General features: G+C 45.4%; 1 protein-coding gene across 1 annotated transcript in view; it reads left to right on the top strand.

Moving 5' to 3' along the window:
• LOC146809951 (cytochrome P450 2F3-like) overlaps nt 1-23,694 on the top strand; it is a 128,673-nt gene extending 104,979 nt beyond the window's left edge. Inside the window, exons 8-9 of the mRNA XM_085616811.1 lie at nt 10,546-10,687; nt 22,474-23,694. Of these exons, the coding sequence (XP_085472937.1) occupies nt 10,546-10,687; nt 22,474-22,655 (324 nt within the window). The 3' untranslated portion in view covers nt 22,656-23,694. The remainder of the gene's footprint in view (nt 1-10,545; nt 10,688-22,473) is intronic.
• The last annotated feature ends 257 nt before the right edge of the window (nt 23,695-23,951 follow it).

Here is a 23,951-nt window from a genome sequence, read left to right as displayed (position 1 = left end):
CCGCACGCTGATTTTGCACCCATGTCATGGACATGCCCCACACAGCAAACATACTGGACGCAGGTACACAAGATCATGGGAGATATGTTGGGGCTTACGCTGGTTCCTACACCTGAGGTTGCATTGTTGGGCTACACAGTAAATTTCCCTAAGAATGTTCGAAGGCTTGCCTCTCTGGGCCTGCTACTAAGTTGCGAAGCGCTGGGGAGATAGAACGGCCCCCACAGCTGGGACGTGGCTCACTTCCATGGCTTTCTGCAGCACAAATAGCGAGATCTACTCCAGTCTCCTCCCCACAGTGGCGCGACCCAAGGACATCTGGGGCCCTTATAAGACCTATATCGCTACCCTGCCGAGCTCTTCCCCGCCACACTCCAGTTCCGGAATAGTGCCTACGGGAGTGGGGTAGACTGTACGGCGCCAGAGTTATGCTTGTGGGGTGGTCGTGCAATGGGCATGAAGTTATGGTCCCCCCCCGCTGTTGGTCGTGGGATGTTTTCTACGGGCATTGACTGGTCGGGGTGTGGGATGAAGATAGGGGGTCCCATTGAGATTGTATGGTGAGTCCTTGGAGCGAGCTTTCCATTTCGGAGCTCGGGCGGATGGGAACGTTGGGTTGGTTGCTGGGGATCTCTGGTCCGATGCCTTGATTATGAGCTGTTTATTGTGTATGGGACGACAGTGTTGTAGTGTATCTCTTCATTGGTTATTTATTGAGAATGCAGCCGATGTCTCTGTATTGTTTTGTTTTTCAAAATTAAATAAAGCTTTAAAAAAAAAAAAAAAAAGTTAAGGGACAGGAGTCATTAACAGAAGGGTTGGTGGTCCAACTAAAATAGCAACTTTCAAGCTAGAGAGACAAAATGTTGTGCTTTGGGTGGGCTTTCACACAATCACCGCTTCCAACGTTGTGCAATTACAGCCACCCCCTGTTTGGAAAACTGGAGTCACTAAACGTATGGAGAGCCTTCTTACAAGCGTGGATTGCACCCTCATCTGCTGAGGATACAGACATAAAGCGGCCAGTGAGAGAGTCCCAAATAGCCCCTGGCATCAAATTGTGAGTTCGACACATAACTGGTGGCGCTTGCTAGTCCGACACAGAGGCAATCAGTTGTCAGGGTGGAGGCAGAAATGTCAGAGCTTTACTTGCTGGGGGAAAGGGTTCATGTGTTCCCGGATCATAGAATGATAACTCTCCATGAAAAGCAATATCAGCAGCAAAGTAAGGGGCTGAGTTCCAGGGGAATAGTGGCATTGTAAACATTCCCAAAGCAAGACATGATTTTTGGGGTCTCACGTGAGAAGGTGACAAACCTGGACCGCTAGTTATTGCTCGTGTTGGGACGAGTTAGCCTGTAATATTGTGCAAGTCATTATCCCCAATTGTAGGATTGGGATCCTGAGCTCAATTTACATGTTGGAGGAGTGTTTTTTTGTAATTGGTCCTTAGCGCACACTGTTTGTGTTCTGGGCATCCTTTTTCTCTCCCTCCTCTTTTTGGTGCACCATATGAGTTACATGCAGACTGTTGCTAGAGGCAAAAACATTAGGTATTCACACACAGTGCATTTAACTTGGGAGTTAAGTAAATGTATAAATTGTTTTATGTGATACCAATAAAAATGTTTGAAACTTAAAATTGGAATCCAATATCGCAAGGAGTGGAGTAGCAGCTTGTCCCCTGCCAAATTGGTGGGTGGGTCCAGGGGGGGTTCAAATAAAACCGGTTTAAAACCCATTTTATTTGATGGTGGTGGTGGCGGCGGCACTCCTCTGCCCTAATGGAGGGGCTGCCGCTGAAGGAGTGCCAGTCTTAGCTAAGTGAAGAAAACCTAAATAAATCCAGTGGTTTCTGGCTTTTAAAGAAGGTTGCAAGGGTACTACTAGAAGTGTGTCCAACGAGAGAGTGCATTGCATACTGCAGGCACAAGGGCTGACTGGTGCTGTGCCCTTGGTAAATTTCACATCAAGGGTGCCGTAGGAGATGTCGAACTTAAATCCCACTCCCCCCCCCCCCCCCCCCCACTCCTTGCAGGAGGGCCGTGGTAGATCATTGAAACCAGCGGTGGTCAGATGATGCACATAGAAGCTGACTGAAGGTGGGCCGCGAGGTAACACACTAGTTCACTCCATTAACTGGCATGTCTAATTGTCGCTGTTTGCAGAAAGCATGAAGACACGCAGAGGAAGATAACCGGGCTGATTTTTGTCCGGGGTTCTTATTGGTTAAGAGCACACAGATAGGCACATGGACAAAGCTCTGTGTACTGCAAAGGCATTCAATGTCAGTAAATATTTTTATCATGAAAGCTGTACCAAAGATCTTTTAATGGCTATCATTTGGAGGCACAACCAGCAGTAGGGAATCTCTTGTGTGTCAAATCTAACTGTCGGGCATTAGAACATAACATGGGTTTGTTATTGATGAATTGTGCACTTACAGCACGCGCATTGATATCACTTGTTGGCAATAGCACTGTATTAAATGTAATTATAAAATAGCTGTCCATGGCCTCTTTGAGCAGCATATGAAATCGATTTTGTAGGATGTCTTCAATTTGGTTTTAACTGTTAATGTTGAATCAACCTATTCTATCAACATTAAGTTAAAGTATTACAAAGGCATGGTTTAATGTAGGACATGTCTAGAAGCTCAGATTTCCACAGATGACGGAGACTGGCAGCAGACGTACGAATATGGCCACCCAGGACATGTTTGACCCTGAGAAAGATGAGCAATATCTATATACCAGCATTATTGAATTGTCCTAGATTTAGACAAACAGATGCTGGATTTTTCCATGCGTTGTTAAAAATGCCCCCAGTGAGTCCGTTCTGAGGAGAAATGATGATGTGCCTGGTCGAAGCTGTAGGGCAAGCAAACCTTTACACACCAGAATGGTATTTGCTGGGCCTTTTCCCTAGATCAAGCGCGAGAAAGTTAGGCAGTGCTTTCATTTTTTGTTTGCAAATATTTGTATTGACTTTACAAATAAAAATCTCTTTGAACATCAAGACAGTACCAATAATGGGTAGGCAGTGTCGACCCAAGTACCCAGCACAACAACACAGGTGTGCATGTTCAAAGGAAGAAAGACATTATCAAGTAGACAATTGTCCCCTCATCCACATACAGAAGAAGGTACATGGATTTGGGTAGGCAACTAATCGGCAAGTCAAGAGACTGCTCAGTTCGCCCCATGCCCTCCCGCCCACCTTCTCCCTCCCACCCTGACAGACGTGTACACAGTATCTCGTTCAGGGCACCACCCGTTCGCATAGATTAACTAGGCAAGGTACTATAATTAGATGTAACTAGTCTGAGCAACTGGAGTGAGCACTTATTTTAATCAGGTCAAGTAGTCATCCCACGTGTCCATGAGGGTACATCTCTCATCCCCCAGCCCTGGCATCAGTCTACAACGAAATCTGTTCGGAGGCCCAACAACCTGCATCCGTCTGCTTTGAGATGATCGAGGGAGTTGTTGCTGCCTTTCAGGACATGGCAGTGCAACTTTTCGCAAGTACCGGTGCTGGGTCCTGAAATCCAACCAGCTGTTTTGTCCATTTAGTCACTACCCTAGTGCCACTCCATGTAGAGCCGAATGCAGTGGAATTGTCCCGGGTCCAAATTCCCTCCCTCCTTAAGGTTGTCGAACATGCGCAGTCTTCCGTCAACCACCACGTCCCACCATGTCGTATACCCCACTATAATCCAAGTATCTATCTGGTAAATCGCTGTCAAACACCTACAGGGTAGCGTTGCCCATAAAGTCAGACTATTTGCATATGGTACTCCACTCTTGCCTCGCTTAATGTTTCCGCCAGCACCAAATCGCTACCTTCACTAGCACGTTCGGTATGTCGCAGAAGGAAGGGTATTCCAGGTCAACAGTGGGGTGGCCCCAACATTGACTCCCAGCATATACTGCTCAGGATTTGAAATGTTGTGTAGCCTTCGCAGGTGCCACTGGAGCTGGGCTGTGGCATAGTGGAGCTCTCATTTGGGGCCCATAGCCCCACCTATTGCTTCTCTTTGTCTCTTATTGCCACAGATCAAGGACGCGAGCAGTCACCATAACTCCATAAAGAATGGTTTCTGCAGTATCGCCGGGAGTGCTGCGAAATGATAAAGGAGTTGGGCGAGTGTTAACATTTTCACAGTGTCGTATCTAAATCAGTGCTTTACCCACGTTACCTTCTAATAGGTCATGCTCTGAGTGGTGAATTTGGACCCTTACATTTTAATGGTGTCTTATTTCCATTGTATGGGGTGTATTCTCGTCTGTGTATTGTAGCAGTTTGTGTGTCTGCCATAGAGGGAATAAACATGATTTTCCCCAATTGATCTGGAGTCCCGAGATGTGGCAGAGCCATTCAGAACCAACATAACGGTGGGTAAAATTTACGGGTCTGCCTTTAGATAGATCAGAGTATCATCGGCATACATGTAGACCATTTGGGGGTGGTCCACGACGGAACATCCCCATTCAAGCTCCTACTATTGCAACAGGAATGGTCAGGGCTAACAGCAAGGGAGACGGATGGCAACCCTGCCTTGTACCATGTTTGATGGCAAAACTGTCCGAGATGTCACCCTTGCGTACCCTGGCCATGGGGAATTCATAAAGAATCTTTATCCACCTGCAAAACCCCGGGCCCAGCCCTAACGTCAGCAGTTATTTTTTCAAGTAGGCCTACCCTAAGGTGTGGAACGCTTTTGCACTGTCCAACGAGGCCGCCCAACATTGACTATCCGATCTGCCCACCCAGTCCATGGTACTGAATAACCGACAGACCTTCAGGAATGCATTCCTGCTCAGGATAAACCCATTCTGGTCTGGATGGATCACTGTGTGCACCATTGGGGTCAGTCTGTTTGCTAGCACCTTTCCCAATACCTTGTAATCAAGGTTGAGTAGTGAGAGGAGGTGACAGGAGGCCACCTCGAGCGGGTCCCTCCCAGGCTTCAGAAGCACTGTGATCAAAGCTGTGAGAAGGTGGCCTGGTATATGGTGGCCACTAATTAAAGTGGGCACCTTGTACCAGTCCACATGACCCTTATGATGTATGAGGTCAAAGATAACCTTTAGAAAGATATCCTAGTGGTAGCTGTGGAGAGCAGCCTTCAGGCTTAGTCTTGAAAGAATGTAAAGCAGCTTGTTTTACCAGAAGATCACCTCCTAAATTATTAAATGAAAGAAGAGCCACACAGTAGTTATATTAAACTATGTATTTATTAATATAACACTCTACTAGTCTCTATACGAGACTAGGGCACAAAGTACACAATACTGAATCAATGGAACATTTGTAAATAGCACAATACACAATGGGCCTAGGGGGAGACCGAACGATATACTAAAGAATTGATATAACAATAACTATTTCACTAGACACAGTGCCTAGAACATGTAGAATCGCTGGAACCACCCAGAGGAGTGACACAGAGAGCCCACAGAGGACGGGTGCAGTGAGGAAACACGACAGCGTGCTTCGTACAACTCTATGGGAAAGTCGCGGTTGTAAAATTAAAAGTTAAGGACACTTCTAAGAGGACTTCGAGCAAACCCTTTGGAACATAGGAGGTTCTAAGGCCAACTTACCAGTGAATACCGAAGTACCAGTGTTACCTATCCCAGAGGAGCCGGGTGCATAGGGGGCTAGTGGTGTCGGAAACCTTAGTCGATGGAGCGTTGCAAAGAAGTACTGCTGCCAGGAGGGTGAAGAGTGTCCGGTGGAATCCAAGCCTTGATTCGAGGCGAGAAGAACCTGAAAGCAGAGGGAACAGAGTCTGGGTCACTTCAGGTGACCAGGGGCCCAGTAGTCTAATGCGCACCGATGTCGAGGGCTTCAGGAGTGAAGAAGAGTTGCTTGACTCCTTAGCCACGGGGACCAGGAGATGTCGAGGACGACCATGGTCCAGAGGTGACCTGTCCCACGAAGAATGTCGAGTGCTAAGGGGTCGATGTCCGGCTGGAGCACCAACAAGCCTTGGTGTAGGAGAGTAGGGTCTGCTATCCTATGGTCACCCCAAATTTTTGCTTTTTGCTTCACTGGTTTTTGACATATTGAGGCTGTGGGCCTGCCAATCAGACCCCCAGCCTGCTGTTCTCTCTACTAAATTAAAACTATGCACCCTAGGTGCATAACCAATTGGAAGTGGATCACCCTGTCAGCCCCTGTACCAGTGTACACTAGGTACCCAGGGCATTGGTGTACCCAAGGCCTGCCAGGGGCTGAAGCATGTATTATGCCACCCCAGGCTTGGCCTAACAATTTGACACAACTGGCTGATCAGTCAGCTGGGGTAAGTTGGTGTAATCACCACTTACTTAGGTGTAGTATACCTATACCTAACCTTAAATGGGACACATGGTAACCTATAAGTCACTCCTATGGCAGGCCTTAACAATCCTGAAGGCAGAGTGCTTGGTTCCATGTGAGATGGTGCTCTGGCATGAGCTGAGCCTGTCTGCAGTGGTCGGAACAACTTCCTTCTACTGTTTCCAGATATCGTCATACCATATACTCTTAAGTGCATTATGAACCTCGCGGTTAAATGCTTTCTTTGGTTTGGCTTTATCAAAACATGTCGAGTAAGGTGTCATACGAATTGGAATACTAACCCCTCGCCAATTCTGGCGACGGGGTTAGCATTCCACCCTTCTAGAGGGACACGACATGTACAGTACCTGAAACCCGGGTAAAATCAGACATAGCCTCAGCTCCACAAAATGGATGCTGCCACCACAGACACAAGTCTGCCCTCCTGCTGCTGGGAGTCCTTCCAGCTTGGGAGGTGTGGACAAAGGGTTTCCTGCCAGGGGAGGTGCGTGCACCACCCCAGACAGGATTTTGTGTATTGGTCAGGTAGGGCTTGAAAGAAACCAGACATGCCTGTGGCTCACAAGGAGCCTCGGTGCATATGCCAGTTCAAACCGGTCCTGGGGCACACCAGTCCCGGGCCTGGGGCGAGCTGGACAAAGGATTGGGGGTGTAACCACCCCCCTTCCTGGTCCCACCCATAGGGAGGGACCTAGCAGGTAGTCCGGCCCCTAGAATCCGCTTAAAGGTAGGAGCTGTGTCCTAAGACTTCAGACATCCTGGAATCAACTTAACACTAAGAAGAAGACGGGAACTTCGACGCTCTGCTGCACAGAGGACTGAAGCCAATCTCCCCTGTGGTCAGGGAGTGACCACCTTGCTAACGCAAGCACCATCCAGCGAATCAACGTCTGCTTTGCCGCCACCTCCCGCCGGAGCCCGAGCCCAGAGACTGACAAGACCTGGACCTCCAGACCTCTCACCGCCCGATCCACAGTCCCTGAAAAGAGGAGACCCGTGGAGGCACCGAGACACGTGGAGCCAGCCATCTTGAAACGACCACGACAAGCTGACAAGTGCAACAACCGAGGCTCCCTCCAAGTTGTGCTTTGGGATCTGAGAAGCCCAACACCCGAGCAGCATCTGCACCAAAGGTGAGCCCTCCAGCATCTCCACGATCTGCGTGGGGCCCTTCTGCATTTTGCCACTCGACGCGCCTAACCGGTTGCTGGCCCGCTGGCTAGTAGCCATCTTGGCGACGAACTCTACGAAATACACCGCTGGTCTGGTTGCTCCAGACTGGCCCTTGCTCCCCTCCAAAGGAGCAGTCCTTCTGACCTTGCTGGTCAGAACCATCAGCTTATTTCATCTCCTACAACAATTGCTTTTGCCAAGGCTTGTTTGCTTCGATCAAGTCGCCGACACCGCCGACAGCGAGAGCCTGCGTGGGACAGCACGTGAACCGACTCCTGGACGTCGTCGACCTCCAGGGACCACGTGGCTGCAGAGACAAGCTACACCTTTCTTCCTGTTTGCACCCGACATTGCCTGGTACCCACCTGGTGCCACGCTGGTCACTGGCTAGTGACTGTGAACACTGTCCCCTCTGCTTACAGGTCTTCAACATCTCCGATCCACTCTTGGATCCACTGCATCTCTCCCGGACCGACCGCCTGCAGCATCTTTGTCTTCAGGCTCCACGGAACAGATAGAAGAAACCCGACGCACTTCGAGGCCTATGCACCCGCTTCCTGTGGGTGAGGTAAAGCTGGCACACCTGTGCCCAAGTGTAGTAATACATCTCTAGTGCCTGTGTTCCAAATCTTGAGTTCCTAGTCCATCCGGAAGATCCTCTTTGCAGTGACTTTGTACTTTTTACGCACCCATTGAAACCTATGGGAGCACGCGTGTGACTATTTGCTCTGCACACGCCACCCGTGGACCTCCTGGTCACTAACTGAAGTTAGCTCCTTGTAGGCCCAGCGATTCTAGAGGCCCTAGGCCTTTTCCCTTTTCTGTTCATGGTACTTATACCACTATTTTAGTATATGGTTTGAGCGGCCACCAGGGCCTATCCATATAAAGTGCAACTTCTGTGTATTCTACTGTAATCTTGTTTGACGATTTGTGCTCCTGTGCTCATAAAGAGACTAGGGGTTACTTTGAGAAATAAATACATATATATTTTGAATATATATCTGTGTGGTGTCCTTTCATTGGTATAAAAGGGGGTTGCATTTGGTAAAACAGCTGGCTTAACACGCTTCACGAGTTTAGCCTCAACGACTGCTTAGCCTACGCTACCACTAGGGCAGCTAGTCCGAAAAGGTTGACTTACAACCACACCATAAGGGTTGCTTGGCATGGTACAAGGTGATCACTTTAACTAGTGAGCATCATATACCAGGCCAACTTCTCACACTTGGGAAATGCAACTCACGCGGTCAGAGGAAGCAAGTTACGGTGTGGACCAGCAAGGTCCAAGGGTCCCTCCAAGCACGGGAGAGTCGGGGCACGTCTGGAGCAACCAGGTAAGCCCAAGAACAAACAAGGGGACCCTTGCCAGAACCCACAGGTCAACAGACCAGGGATTGCGAGACCTCAAGCAAGTTTGCAAAGTACCAGCCCACAGGACATTCGAGGAGTGGAGGCTGGAAATCTTCGGTGCAATTACTGCTCAGGGTCCGGACTATACGGAGTCCAATGCACAAGCTCAGGAATCTTCAACAAGCAACTGCAAATGAACGCGGTGCACAGGGGTTCGGGTTGCACGGTCGCCACGAGGGATACTGGTCTCAGAATTACTGAGAGGGCAGATCGACCTCTGGGACCTTCGGGAACCTGTGTTGCTGAAATCGTCCTCAGGAGCTCAGGAGAAGCATACTGGTCAGATGCGATTAGGTGCCTGCTTTTGCAGGGAAGTAACTCCATTACTCAAAGGGAGATTCCTCAGTCATCCAGCATCGTGCAGGCAGTCGAAATACTTGCTTTCTTCTTAGCAGAATCTTGTCCAGGTAAAATCTAAAGTCCTGTAGTCAGGTTACCCACTTTATACCCATGGGAAGGTTGGAAAGATTCTGTGGACCCTCGTAGGGGAGGGGAAGGACAGAGGGGTGGCTACACCCATATCATTTTTCCAGTTTTGCGCCAGATCAGGAGGCAAAGGCTCCCAGAACTGGTTTGAGCTGGACTATGCACAGGGACACCAAATATGCCCCCAGTGCAGACTTTCTGGCACTTTGTGTGCACCCACCCAGCCCCAATACACTAAACCCTGTCTGGGAGGTGGTCACACCTCCCTGTGACAGGATGCCTATTGTCATGCCTTCCTCTGCTCGAACTTGGCTCAGCAGCAGGAGGGCAGAATCAGGTCTGTGGCTGGCAGCATCCATTTTGTGCTGCCCAGGTCAGAAAGATGGTACCGGGTAGACTGGTGACCCACATATGTCCCTTAGACCGATAGTCTGCAACATTCCCTAGCCTGTTTGTACAGCCCTAGTAACTGGAGACAAGAAGGGCTCGATATGTGGTGTAGAACTCTATAGGTAGCCTGTCAGCCAGAGGCAAGATGCCTGGAACCATTTGTTTAAATAGCCAGTTTGACCTCCTCAAGAGTCAAGGGGGATGTTAAGTTACTGCATCAGCAATAAGTTCAGAAGGGGTGTCTCCAGAGGTCACAGATCGGCGTAGATCGCCTACACCCATTGGAGCCCAGTGTAGCATCCTGATATCCGTATTGATAGCCAATTGTATTGCTCAGGGCTTGCAAGGAATCTGGAAGTGTTTGATTCAAATTAATTCTGCTTTCTATTGGCATTCGGCCTTTTACTGGCTCACTTCGACTTCAGAAACTCGTGTGCCAAGGCGTGTGGTTGGTTGCCCAAGTATTGGCTGTGTCTCACCCTGAATAACATTGAGTATTAAAGGCTGGTGGTTGGGGTTTAGCTGCACGGTGTTATTTTCAGCTGTTGGGTGTTCATGAAGGGCAGAGATCGAGGGGTTGGGATTGTTAATGAACGAGCTGTTCTTAAGTCTTGAAAACCTAGCTTTTCCCAAAATAATAGTGCCTGTAATTAATATCCTTCTCTGCTTCTCCTATTTGGACAATAGTTACCTCAGCGCCAGGATAACAGTCTGGTCACAGTGCACTTTACAAATTCCATAAATAAATATTACATTTGGGGACCTTCAAACAGTCTATTTTTCCTTCTGCAGGGAACTCAAGTGATTACTTTCTTGCACTCGTCTCTGACAGACAAGAGGTATTGGGACGACCCTAAGCTGTTTAATCCGTACCGATTCCTGGATGAAAATGGCAAGCCTAAAAAGAATGACGCACACATACCCTTCGGAGCAGGTACAACTAGTAACAGTTCTTCTATATAAGTCAATATATGCTTGCAGTATTTTAGAGCTGTCCAATTTCTGTCAGTGCAAATCCAAATGGTGTGAGAGGGGGGGGTGTGTGTGTGTGTGTGTGTGTGTGTGTGTGTGTGTGTGTGTGTGTGTGTTCATTCATTCATTCATGTAAGGGGTAAATATGCTTTGTATGCATGTGTTGTCATATGGCGTGAATCTGGAGAAAGAGGCTTTGCCACACAGCCTTTACTACTCTAGACCTTTGCCAGACAGTCTTTACCAAGCAGATCAGTATTTGTACCTTTGCCAGACAGTACTTTACTATACCAGGAAGTATTTATTTTCTAAAAATTACATGCTTTTTATGCTATTTAAAAAAATGGTGTAGATGGGGGTAGAGGTACAGGGTGTGGAGGGTAATTTTAGTGTTACGGGTTGGGTACCATGCAGTACCTTCCCATGTAGGTAAGTATTTTTAATAACATGCTTTTTATGCTATTGTAAAAAAAAAAAAATGGTCAAAGTGGGGGTACACGTAGTAGTAAGGGGGAGGGTGATTTTAGTGTTACATGGTGGGTGAAGTCAACCGCGTAAGGGGTGATTTTCTGCATTTAGGGGTAAGTAGAGGTAAAGGGATGTAAGGGTGATTTAATGGTTATGGGATAGGTAGAGCTTAAGGGACGCAAGCTTGAATTCAGAGTTTAGGGATGGAGATTGGTAAATGGAGGTAAGTGATTTTAGTGTTTAGAGGTGTGTAGGTTTAAAAGGAGTTTAGGGTTTAGGGGTGGATATAGGTAAACCGGGTTAAGTGTGATCTTATGTTTGGATAGAGATAAAGGGAGTTGAGGGCACTTATATGGTTTAGGGGTGGTTAGAGGTAAAGGAAGGTAAGGGTAATTTTGAGATCCTGGCGAGCGAAGAGGTAAAGAAAGATTAGAAGTAAGAAAAAAAAAAGTGGAGGTTTTGGGAAGTTTTATTTAAAAATGTGTGATGTCATTTAAGATGTCACCAGTGATCTCATCAATGATGTAATCGTACATGTAATGAGTGATGTAATATGCGAGGTCATACGCAGCCCACGATGGGGGATCAATTTATAGTTAGCTCAGTAAAATATAACCAGTAAATCTGGGTGGTTTTTTGAATTTAAAATGTCATATTTTGACTGACATTGCCACTAAAGTATAACCACTATTTACATTTAGTTTTTTCAGTTAATTTCAGTGTTTTTTTATGTAAAGTAAAATGGTATTGCCATACAAAACTATGTCACTCTCACCTTTCGGTTTTTTCTACTGAAATTCTTTATTTTAACGTAAAGTAAAATGTTATTAGAATGCTTTGATATAACCCTATCTCCCTTCAATAGGCCCCAGGGACTCCAGCCAATGAGGCTGCTAGGTTATAAATAAGGGGAGGATGACATGTCTCCCTCCCCCACTCTGATCCTTGAACATGCCCAGGGACCCCATTCCCTGGGACCAATGAATCAAAGAACGGGAGGGGGGCTGCCCATGCTGTTGATCAGCTCCGGGGACCCCATTCCCCTGGGCTAGATCTCAAATTGTCTCAGGGACCCCTTCCCCCGGGACACTTCTGTTTTCAGCCCAGGAAAGTGTGGCATATGCTGCCCGCACTCTATTGAGCAGAAAGCATAACTTTGTTATTGTCTAGTGGAAACAGTGAATCGGCTGCTTCCACCCGGGCAGAAGCAAAGTTAGTGAGACGACTTACACCATTAACCAGTATGGTGCTGGATAGATAGCCAGCTGGGGCATCAGGAGCTCTGGGGCTCCACCCATGACCCCCAACGAAAAATGGCCTTAGGGTGCCCCGGTTGGCACCAGGGTGGCCACCAAAACAGAAAGCGTCCCGCTCCTGCCAGGGAAGCCGCAGGGGCCCGGGGCTCCCCCTTCAGTCGCCAACAAAAATGATATTATATTTAAGGAAGCCACTCATTTGTTATTCATTACTTTGGCAAGGAGCACCCCATTATGCCGTAGATCCTTTTTTAAAATTGTTTATTATCTTGCTGGTGGTGCCCCTAGAAGGGGCAGGAGCACCACTAAACATTTTTTATATGTGGTTGGGGGCTGCAGGGAGTGCAGCAGCCTTCCAAAAACAAAAAATAAAAACCACAGTAAATCTTCTGTGTCATGGAATCCTTGAACCCAGGAGAGCTTACAATGTTTTTAAAGCACTCCATCCTGGAGCGGTATGCTCTTCAGCTTGAGTGCAGAGTCCTCTAGTGGTTCGTTTGATAGTTGCAGTTTCTGGCCTGAAAAAAAGTTTTTAAATGTTTTTAAAATCCTCAACAAAAAGAAATCCCTCTAAGATATGTGAATGTTATTTTATACAAGGGCGTTATTGAAAATGTTTGGTCACAATCACTATTAAGCATTGCAACATGTCGCTTAATAAAATGTGCATTTGGTAATGAATATTAGATACTTGTTGACAAAGCCAATGGGTCTGCATTATATATGTTAATGTGCTGACCACTTGATGAACCTAATAGGCCCTGCTAATATTATTTTGTTTTTTTGAAACTTTGACAAAGGCAGTAGTTCTGCCATTATTTAAAATGGCACCTTTTTTATTGTAACATGATACAGCCAGTCGTGTGGGGGATGAGGATTGATGGAGTTAATTTTTATAACAAATATACAAAACATATACATTTATAATCTGAATTTCATTAATACATTTGTTGACAATTTCCACTCAGCCCATATAGGTTTACCAGAAATCCAAGTCCATTGCCTATTCAGGTCAACTTCATAGCCACAACACTTGCCAACCTGACCCCTACTGTTCCAAAAGGATGCGAAGTATCATGGTGGGTTAGTAGGAAAAGGGGAAGAAGGGAATTATGGTTTCTCCTGTAAGCACCTTAACCTGCACACCTCTTATCCACCTTGTGTACTGTCTTCTACTCTTATGAATAACAGGGAACACCCTCAAAACTTTTGATAAGACTTCGTATTATGTGTACTTCATCAACATAGATTCCTACACATTTTCCCATGGTTCCCATCCCAAATACTCACCCTTCCCCTGCCCCCGCAACTGCCCTTGTGGGCCTTCCCTATAATCCTAAAGGGGACAGTGGTGTGCACAAAGTAATAGTGAATGTATATGCAAGTGTGAAGAGATATGGATATACTTTCTGCTTGTGGGATAATAAGGAAAATATAACCCTGATGTTGATCACATGCAGAGATAAGGGACCACAGTTCTTATCTGTATATACCATTGAACCCTAATAAAAGAAAATGTTGCCTTCAATCAAACCGCATTTGAAAAGCACAACACTGTCACCCATGGAGATATCTGGACGCTGTGCCTCTGTCGAAGAGCCAGGTCTTGAGTCTCTTTCTGAAGTCTGGGAGCGATGATAGTGCGAACTAATCACCCCTAAGGGTATCCAGGCACTGGGGGCTGTCGGGGAGATTAAGTAAGCTATTGTCTAGTGTCACATGATGCTGAGCTGCCGGCGGGGATTGAACCATGAGCCCCGCGCTCCAGAGTCTGACACTCTGGCCACTGCTCCACACCTCTCCCTAGGGGACTTAAGGGGATGTATGGAGCTGGAAACAAACAACAGTCACCATAATGTCAGAATGACCTTTCACATCGCTGTATTGATAAACCTTTATCAATCATGAAATAAAAGATAGCGTTGGAAGCACCCCTCTGTCACCATGGAAGTATGCGCAATGTCTTCCGCACCGCTTGAATGGCAATGATGTTGGCCAAAAATATGATTGGATTTGGTTTCTGGAACTATCCACACTTTATAAAATACCGTTTTTTCCAGTTTACAATCTTCTTGTTTAATAAACACACAATTGTATCGTGAAATATTACTTTTTGTATCATCCTTATTATTCCAAAATATGTTTGATCCTTAAATATCGATGTTTCACAAGAACAGATACAGCCTTGCATGGATATCTGTTACCATTATATGAAAGTAATGTTCAAGGTAGGTGTAAGTATTTCAATCCACCATTATTTCAGGGTGGGAACAGTCATACCATGGATGCCTACAATATGTCAGGAATTGCCATAATTATATTACTGCCACCATTATTCCACAGTGGGCACAATTATTATTGAATGCTCTCAATATGTTACCACTATTTTGCAAGGACCAGTATTATAACCAGAATGGACACCATCAGGCAATGGACACCATCATTAGTGCCATTATGCCTGGAGGCACATTCTGAAATCGGGGTACATGCCATGGATGCCCACAATAAGCCAAGAAATACTGCCATTATGTCATGTCCCAAAAGGGGCAGCACATCAAGCTGTAGATGTAGGGGATTATGTAATAAACATAGGTTACTAGAATGATTGTGAGTGGCAGGCTCAAAGATACTTGTGTTTAATGAGGAAGAGTCAGCCGTCACTTGGGATGGGCAATTCGTTGGCAGTGATGTAAGGGTTCCTGTAAAGTATTCCTATTGCCAATCAACTAAAATTATCTTTTATGGCTTAAGAAGTAGGATATGATCACATTCCATTTTTATTCCTTTGTTTCCCCTTAATCGTTTACTTCTTTCTTTCTCTGTGATTCCATCTTTCAGTTCTTGTTTTTTTTTCCTCTTCAACTCTCATACTTCTAGGCTGCGGTGCTTCCCCCCCCTCCCGCCCCTTTCTCTTACTAGATGTTCTTCCCACTGCCTCTTATACTCACTCCATTTTATCTATCACACTCTTTGTTTCTTTCATTATGGAGGGGGTGGGGCAGAACAAGAGGTATGTTGATGTAGCTATGTAGATAAAGGAAAACTATGGGAGGTGGGGGGGCAGTCACTGTTGGGACATCATCTTCCCAGACCGTGCGGGATGTCTCCCTTTATACAGAGCTTCGGTCAGGAACCAAGTCTCAGTTCTGAAAGCCTCGTATCCAAATGATAATCGCTGTAGTCCTAGTCAAATGGAGGGGCCTGATCCTGTGATGTGCAGTCAAGGGCACACGCACCCATTTGGATACTTTTTTGCCTCTTGGGTTCAAAGAAGGGTTATCAGATGGCACCATTCCTCCAATGAAATACTGTACCTGCCTCTTACTTTTGGATTCTCTAAGCTGTTGTCTTGTTTTACATCACTTGTTTCAATGGACATATAATATCACATTGCTGTGGTTTGTAAATTATAAACTTTTGTAAAATAACTAAAGGCTGAGACTAGTGTGGCCTCCCCATTGAAACGGAGTCCTCCTGTACCACGACCCCTGGGGAATGCTGTCCTGTGAATCAATGACCACCTCCCAACTGGCTGGTGCCAATGAAGGACCAAAGGGTGGCGGAAGAGTCAGTTACATAACCAGCTTTGCACACATACAGGGCAGCCGTGCACTGACAACAGCCTGCTAAGATATTGCCTTGTGTTTTGTAAAGCCCGGCGTACCTCAGTGTGTTAGACCCTTAATATAATTCTGCGCCTGTACAAATATCACAGACTCTGAAATGACTTTTCGCTAGTTTAGTACAGGCCTTGATAATACATTTATATCTAGGTCACTGTGTGGGAATGAATGAGTTAATGCAACTCTCCAAACAAACTGTCCCCAAGACTAACAAAAGCCCAATTCTCTTGTTTTTGATGACTATATTGGTGTTCAGGTCGGGTTCAGTTTTTCTCCTTGTATGCTACTGCGAGTTTCTAGGCATTCCACCCTGTTTCAAAGCACTCCCATCCATGCCAGCTAAGGGAACTAAAGCAGAGAAGATAAACGTGCCTTCCTCAAAATCACCGTTTTTCAGATCTAGCAGTCTTAAGCAGACCTATAGCTACCTGGTTCTACAGTCAACAGTGCTGGCCTGCCCCGGTGGAAGGTGCAGCTGTCCCAAAGTGGCCATCGAGAAATATAAAGAAGTCTAGGCTGCAGTAGAGAATGTTTTATAAGTGTAGACGTTCTGGTTGAAATAGTGATCAAACAGTGCTTCAAGGACTAAGTCACAGTGATCCAGCGGTGAACCAGCAACAGATTTTTTGTTAATAACAACATAAAAACATTCGCTACTCTGCCTGTTCCACTAAAGCCAAAGGATAGATTATTTCTGTCCACTGCGAGTAAAACCTTCTGTTTACTCTTCATGCACCGCGAGTAAAACCTTCTGTTTACCCTTCATTTAAGCTCAAGAGAACCTTTTACTCCTTCAGTATTACTCTTTCTAGGTGATATAAAACCAAAGTTTCACCAGCGAACCCTTTTTGCTACCGTTCACACTCTCTTTTATACGTAATAGTCCCTAATTTAACACTGCCAGCCCTGCGTAGCTTCTCAGTGCTATTCCAACAGACGAGTAACCTCACTGCAGTATGGCTTCTATCACCACCCACTATTCATTCCCCGGGAATTTTCCAGACGACATAAAATAAGATGCTAACTATTTTTTGTTAGACATAAATCAATGATCAATACTTATCACCAAACTAGTCAATAATAACCATAGCTCTGCTACCAGAAAACTGATCCAGCGGTGAACCAGCAAAAGATACTCCAATACCATATACTCACCTGGGCCCATAAACACACATATACACACGCACAGGCCAGTACAACCGCTGGAGTCAAAGTTTGTATTGTTTCTTGCTTCAAGATTAGTTACCTATCATTCCTAACTAATCTTTCACTGATCAAAAAGGTCTTTCCTCTGGTCAATGGACCATTAGGTGAACAAGTTGATGGTGAAATGACATGAATTATTTCTTTGCATTTGACCACAGACTCGGGGAAATTTGTTAAAGGCTTTATCTAAATTAATTTCATGTGAACCACTTTCAGAGTACAGTACAGTCTCCGTCACTCATAGGATGGAAGATTCAATTATTAATCAAACAGATATATCATATTCAACAATGATGTTTGAGGATAGAGAGAAAAGCGCATCTGCACATTCATGAAAATATATTTACCTAGAATGGTGTGAAAACCAACCCCCTGGCCAAGGAGCTAGGAAAGGGTCCCCCGGGAAAGATCAGGCGACAAAGGCTTCAGGACAGGATAGATGACCTCTCTAACACAGACACTTGCGTAGCACCCCTCTCTGACACACTATTCTTCTTCAAGATTATTCCGCGATCTTCTTCTTCTAAATTAATTATAGGTTAGATGGTTCTGCATTCGATTCTTCATCACACCAACAGCATCCAGAGCTCTGCAGCATTCAGCAAATCTCCGTCTCTCTAACTAACTAACTAAAACTACCTCAATTATACTCTTTGGTATTCAGGTACCACCCATTAATGTTTCAATATCACAAAATTACTAACACTGATTGGACAGGCAAGGGGGAAGGATTATCACACTATGCTTATTTTTCATTTTAGTATTTCAGTCCCTTGTTCAAAGATCCCATCCCTTAATTTTTATTCATAAATCTTTATTCCCACCCATATTCACATCTTATTAGACACGAAAGTATAATTTTTCATGTGTTCCCATTCATTTCAGAGGACTTCTGGGCTGGTTCCCAGGGTATGTATCTCTTGCGTCCTTGGGCTACGTTCAAGAGTCACATCACTTCTTCCGGCTCACTCACACCACGCATGTGCGGAGATCAGGTGGGTTACAGACTCCGGATCCGTTCGAGAGGCCCAAATACATACTAATAAGAAAGACAAATACTTATTTAAAAATAAAATGGTTTCACTGTATACCACCTATCTCTACTCTAATCCCATTTACCAGATTAGCATTAGTAAATCAGCTTGGTTTTGTTTCAGCAGAGCAGATGCCAAGCATGTGAGCTTTCTAGCAGCCATTTTAATAGCATCTGCGCAGGCGCAAGAAATTCCCTCCAAGCGACAGATCATCCTCCTGTGTAGATGCAGTTGACGCATGCGTAATAAAGCTTTCTCGTTAGCGGCCATTTTAGAATTTTGCCCTAGTTACTTATTAGTAAGACACGTAGGCAAGCTTCTCGTTTTTTTTATGTCAAATGTGATGCGTATTAATTTACACAATACATAGTTAATACAAGGTAAGAAGTTAAATGAGAGGATTGTTTCTGAGCAAGTCTCTTTTCTTCAAGTCCTTGCTCCATCAGCAGTACCTCTGGAAAGAGCCACAGCCATTATCACAGCCACTAAACATGGTGCCTTGAACCAGACCTTTGCCTATCTGTGGACAGGCGACAAGTGCTTATAGTCATACAGTTGATGCTGTACTGTCCAGAGGCCTATAGTGAAGCTGAGAGTTTTATAAAAGTAATAAAGAAAGCCATCAGCACCTAGGGCTGGTAGTATACCAGTTCCTTCAGTAGTATTGAACCACAGCCTCGCATGGGTGTCACCAACCAAAGCCTTGATTAGCGGTTTCATCATTGGAACATAACTGCTGCATCATCCCGAGCCACAAAGGTTAAAAGGCAGGAGTAGATTCATCATTGCAAAAGGCAACATCTTGAGAACGGCAATGATCAATTCATCCTGGTGGAAATGTGAAGATGCCACTTGGGTCTCTCCCTCACATGGTGTTCAAATATTAGGGCCCCAAGGCTACTGACCACTGACTTGGCAAGGACTCAAACGTGCAAGCCAGATCCCCTGAATACAGTGAGGGCAATGTTGAGTGGGACTACGTTCAGTCCAATTAGATCACCACTGGCCGATGAAGGGTATTATTAGGATTCCCTGGCAGACTGCCGGTCTTCATCCTAAAGAATGCCACGGGAGAATCCAGAAAGATTTCAAGTAAAAAACCTAGCCATCACCCATATTGAGAGGCTGTACCAGCGACAGTCTGTCTGCCTGCGAGACATAATGGCCTGACACACCTGTGCTGAAACTGTTTTACCAACCCAGCTTCACTTTACTCAACTGCAAAGTTGCTCAGGGTTGTGTTATCTCATGGGAGGGATGCAGTCTTTTCCATCTTAAAGGACCCAAGATCAGTGTTTCAGTGCCCTATGAAGTAAGCCATGGCAGTATGGGGGAAAGAAGGTGCTGTTCCTGTCTAAGTTGAAGTCTGCTGAACTGTTTCCCATACATCTGGCGCAAGACCACAACACATCAGCCCAGAGACATTGCGCACTTGAGTTCTTTTGGAGTAGCGTACTTCTAGTTTAGAATTGATCCGCATTTGTATCGTGCAATACTTTCACTTCTAGGGATATCTGGGTGCTGAGGTTGCTGTGTCTTTGTCGAAAAGGCAGGGATTTTGTCTCTTTCTGAAGTTTGCCAGGGAGGGTGCTGTTCGGAGTGGGGGGGCAGGTTGTTCCAGGTCTTTGCGACGATGTAAGAGTAGGAGCGGCCACCACTACGTGTTCGACAGATGCAGGGGGTATGTGCGAGGGCGAGTGAGGAGGAGTGCGGGTGTCTAGAGGGTTGATGGAAGATCAGTTGATGTAGGATGGTCCTTGTTCGTGGAGGGCATTATAGGTGTGTGTGTGAGGATCTTGAACTGGCATCTTTTCTGGATGGTGAGGTAGTGGAGGTTTCTCAGGTGGGGGCTGATAGGTGACCGTAAGGGGAGGTCCAGGATGATTATGGATATTGCGTTCTGTATGGTTAGGAGCCTTCGATGGAGATGCCGGCATAGAGAGCGTTGCTGTAGTCTAGGTGGCCTGAGAGGAGGGCGTGAGTAAGTCTTTCTGGTGTTGATTGGGATCTATCTGAATATCATGCAGAGCATGCAAAGTGTGTGGAAGCAGGAGGAGGCAACTGCGTTGACTTATCGTTTCATGGTAAGTTGGCTGTTAAGCATGATACCTAGGTTGCGCGCATGGTCGTTTACAATTTCTTTAACTTTGAGGGTGGTGGGTTAGAGGTCAAAATTGTTGTAGATGATGGCAATCTTGCTGTGGAAGTAGTCTGAGAGGGTGAGAGGGTGCCACAGAGTTCTTGGAAGTGGTGGATGGTTTTCTGTGTTGCTTTCGGGTTGGAGAATTCCTTGACTATTTTTAAGAGTTCCTTAGTTTGGTTAGCCGCAGGGTCGATGCGGGTGGTGATGGCTGCTTTCTTAGCTTCCTTGATGTGCAGGCGATAGTTGCTTAAGGCTGTCTTGTGAGCGGCCCTGTCAGCAAGGAACTTCATAATGCGCCATCGCTGCTCCATTTGGTAGCAGTTGTGCTAGATGGTGCTTGGTGGTCCTGAGCTCTGGGGTGTACCAGCTGGGTTGTTTTGAGGTTTTGGATTTTGTTGGTTCCAGTGGTGCGAGTCTGTCGGCGCAGTTCGTAATCCAGGCGGAGAAGTTCTGATTGAGGCTTCAGGTAGGAAATTATGGTATGGGTGTAAGACATCTCGTGGACCCATGAGAATATTTCATATTGAGCCTCATTCTGTATCATGCCACTTGTTGAAAATAGGAGTTGAGGAGTAAAAAGTGAGTGGCATATATGAACAGATATGGCATCTAATGTTCTTATCATTCCAGACATTGCTACTCTAGGCAGCTAACACGTCACACGAAGTCACACACGTTGGTGCTTATGCTCCAACACAGATATTCATGCACTTACTCACATGCATTCTGCATGCACGCTCCTCCCAACCCCCACAGACAGCTTTTCATCTGTGCTTCACTGGTGTAGGGAATGAAACAAAAGGAATTCACAGGAGGCTCCCGCCACCTTCTGCACCTTATTAGTTCTGCCACTAGACTGGGCCCACATCCCAAATCTAGTTCCTAGTATACTTTTTTCATCTTTCTTTTTCCGCTCCTATCAAACCCAATTTGTTAATCCCTCTCTGACCCAGACCTGGTTCCCAGATTTACAAGAGGCTTGTGTTGCCCTTGCATTACGCAAGGCAATGTAAGCCTTTAGGTGAGATTTAGTTTCATGGCTCTGCATGGATTAGTAAACCCAGAGTAACGCAAGGCAGCGCAAGTCGTTCTCATGCATCCAACCATGGATTTTGAAGCAGTCCCAGGTTTACTTGTCAGTAAACCTGGGTTTACATCAAAATGGTAAGCCTTCCCAAGTGATGCGTAATGAGGAGAAATATCTTCATTTTTCCCCTTTATTTTCTCTTTGTATGCGTGTTGTATTCTTCAGCACACATACAAAGAGGAGAATGCCTCTAAGGATTTTTTCTGTGGAGGAAGGTGGCCCTTCCTGCACAAAAACAATACTGCCTGTAATGAAGGCACACTTGCACCATGGTGCGCATGGGTGCTTGCGTTGGGGCTAGGCAGCACACAGTGCGCCAGCACAGAGAATGAGCAGAAATGTGTTATATGTTAGTAGATATGGCACATTTCTGCTCGCTCCCTGTCACGCAACACTACGCAGCATCCTACAGCAAGTTGTCTTGCTGTATTACATTGCATAACGTCTTGATTAAATCAGCACCCCATTTCTACTCTTATGGGAATACTTTACATCCTTTCTTCTATCTGCCGTCTTGGTCCTTAACCTACCTTTATCTCAGGTACAAGAGATGTTCAAGTCAGCCTAATATACCGTTATTCCATGTTCTACACTTTACTTTTCAAGCTCCCCAAATTACTTGGATATAAAATAATAGTTTGTATTTCATTGTTTAGTTTCTGAAAAAGAGAAAAAGGAATTTGGCCTTTACAATCAGCTATGGTAAGAACTGAAGGTCCGAGATGTTCGGTATCTTCTATGCTACTCCACTAGATCACCCTTGCCAGTGTTATCCCATCTTGTGCATCTTTGCCCATCTTGAGAGAAAAGGGTGTCTGTGCGTGTGTGTGTGATTCTTGATATTCAGTGTTGGAAATCCACCAGACAGGGTTTAGATGAAACAAATTGATGTGTCCACTTGAAATTAACAACCTGTCCCTTTTTTCTTCAGGAAAGCGATCCTGCATTGGGGAGTCCCTTGCCAGAATGAATATCTTCATTTTCTTCGTCTCCATGCTCCAGAGGTTTTCCTTGAAAGTGCCAGAGGGGGAGAGCAGCCAGATAGTACTGGCTGGAGGAGGCACCCGTGCACCCAAGCCATTCTGCATCTGTGCGGTGGAGAGGGTCCACTAAGCAGGACGTTTTGAGTCTGGCCAAACGTTTACACTGCCGAGAGCTATGTTTTCTAGTGGTGGAGCTGTATGGTGTATGTCCACGCAGATCAAGAGCGAGTCATAGCAGTTTCAAATGTTTGGTTTCAAAAGAAAAGGAACATAGACTAGGTATCTCAAGCAGTACCACGATGGCCTACTGGGAAATGAGGGGGAATGCCCTCAAGCCGCTATCGCTGTAGGGCTGTGGAATAGTCCGGCGTCTGCCATGAATATCACCCAACTCTATCATAGCCGGAAAGTCCTCATCTCGGGTCAGGGCTTGTTCCTATTTCTCTCTATGCCACTCTGTGTCCCTAGTATCTATTTTAATTTTACTCTGTGCTTGTGTAGGCCACATTTGAACACTTTATGCAGATTTCCATTTGTGCATTTCATGCATACTTTAGCAATGCATTCCTAGCAGTTGTGTCAAGCAAAATGTCTAACTCCAACCAATGCTAATGTTGTATGCAGGAATGAAGTAGAGGTCATGATGAAAGATTACATGTCCTTTACTTTCAGTGAATATGCTAGAGTATTAAAAGGCATATATATTGTAATATGTCGCACTAAAATAAATGTTAAACACGTGTAACGCACAAGCTAGTAATACAGTCAATTCGGTGGTGCAATATCAAACTTATTGCCAATGTTGAGTCACTGGAGATGAGTGTTTGATGGATGCTGTCGCCTCACCCAAGATTAGCGATTACATATTCCATTGCTCAATAGTGCATGTGTGTCAATGTGTGTTTTAGTGGTGTGCACCTTTGATTCTGAACACACCTCGAGCTTTTATAACTTGGTTTATGAGCCTAGTGTAATTCATGTATGTTCTTTTTTTTTTCTCAGAAAAAATGTCTTTAGAAAATGAAAACCTTTTGATGGACTTTTTACCTCAAACTGTCCGTTATATCATCACTGTCTAATCCTTGTAGATTGTCAATATAATTTTATAGCTAGTGAAATTATGATTTTTTTTTAATGGAGTTATACACTTAAATAAAACTCAAATTATATTTTTGGTGTTACATTGTACATTTCTACCAGAACTAACAATCAAAACCTTGCTATTATATTATGTTCATTATTGTAGTGATTAGTTTTATCTTGGGTTGTACTCCATTGTTTTTAGATTTTTAAAACCACTGAAACAGGAAATGACATCTGAGAGAATACAAGACGTACAATGGTCGGATCTACTATCGCCGCATAACCACAGCAAAGGTGCATGATAATTGCATGTGTTTTGTGTTGCTGTCCAGGAACAAGTACA

The sequence above is a fragment of the Triturus cristatus genome, chromosome 7 (genome assembly GCF_964204655.1).
Source record: "Triturus cristatus chromosome 7, aTriCri1.1, whole genome shotgun sequence".
Taxonomy (NCBI): Eukaryota; Metazoa; Chordata; class Amphibia; order Caudata; family Salamandridae; genus Triturus; species Triturus cristatus.
This window is presented reverse-complemented; position numbering and strand designations above follow the sequence as displayed.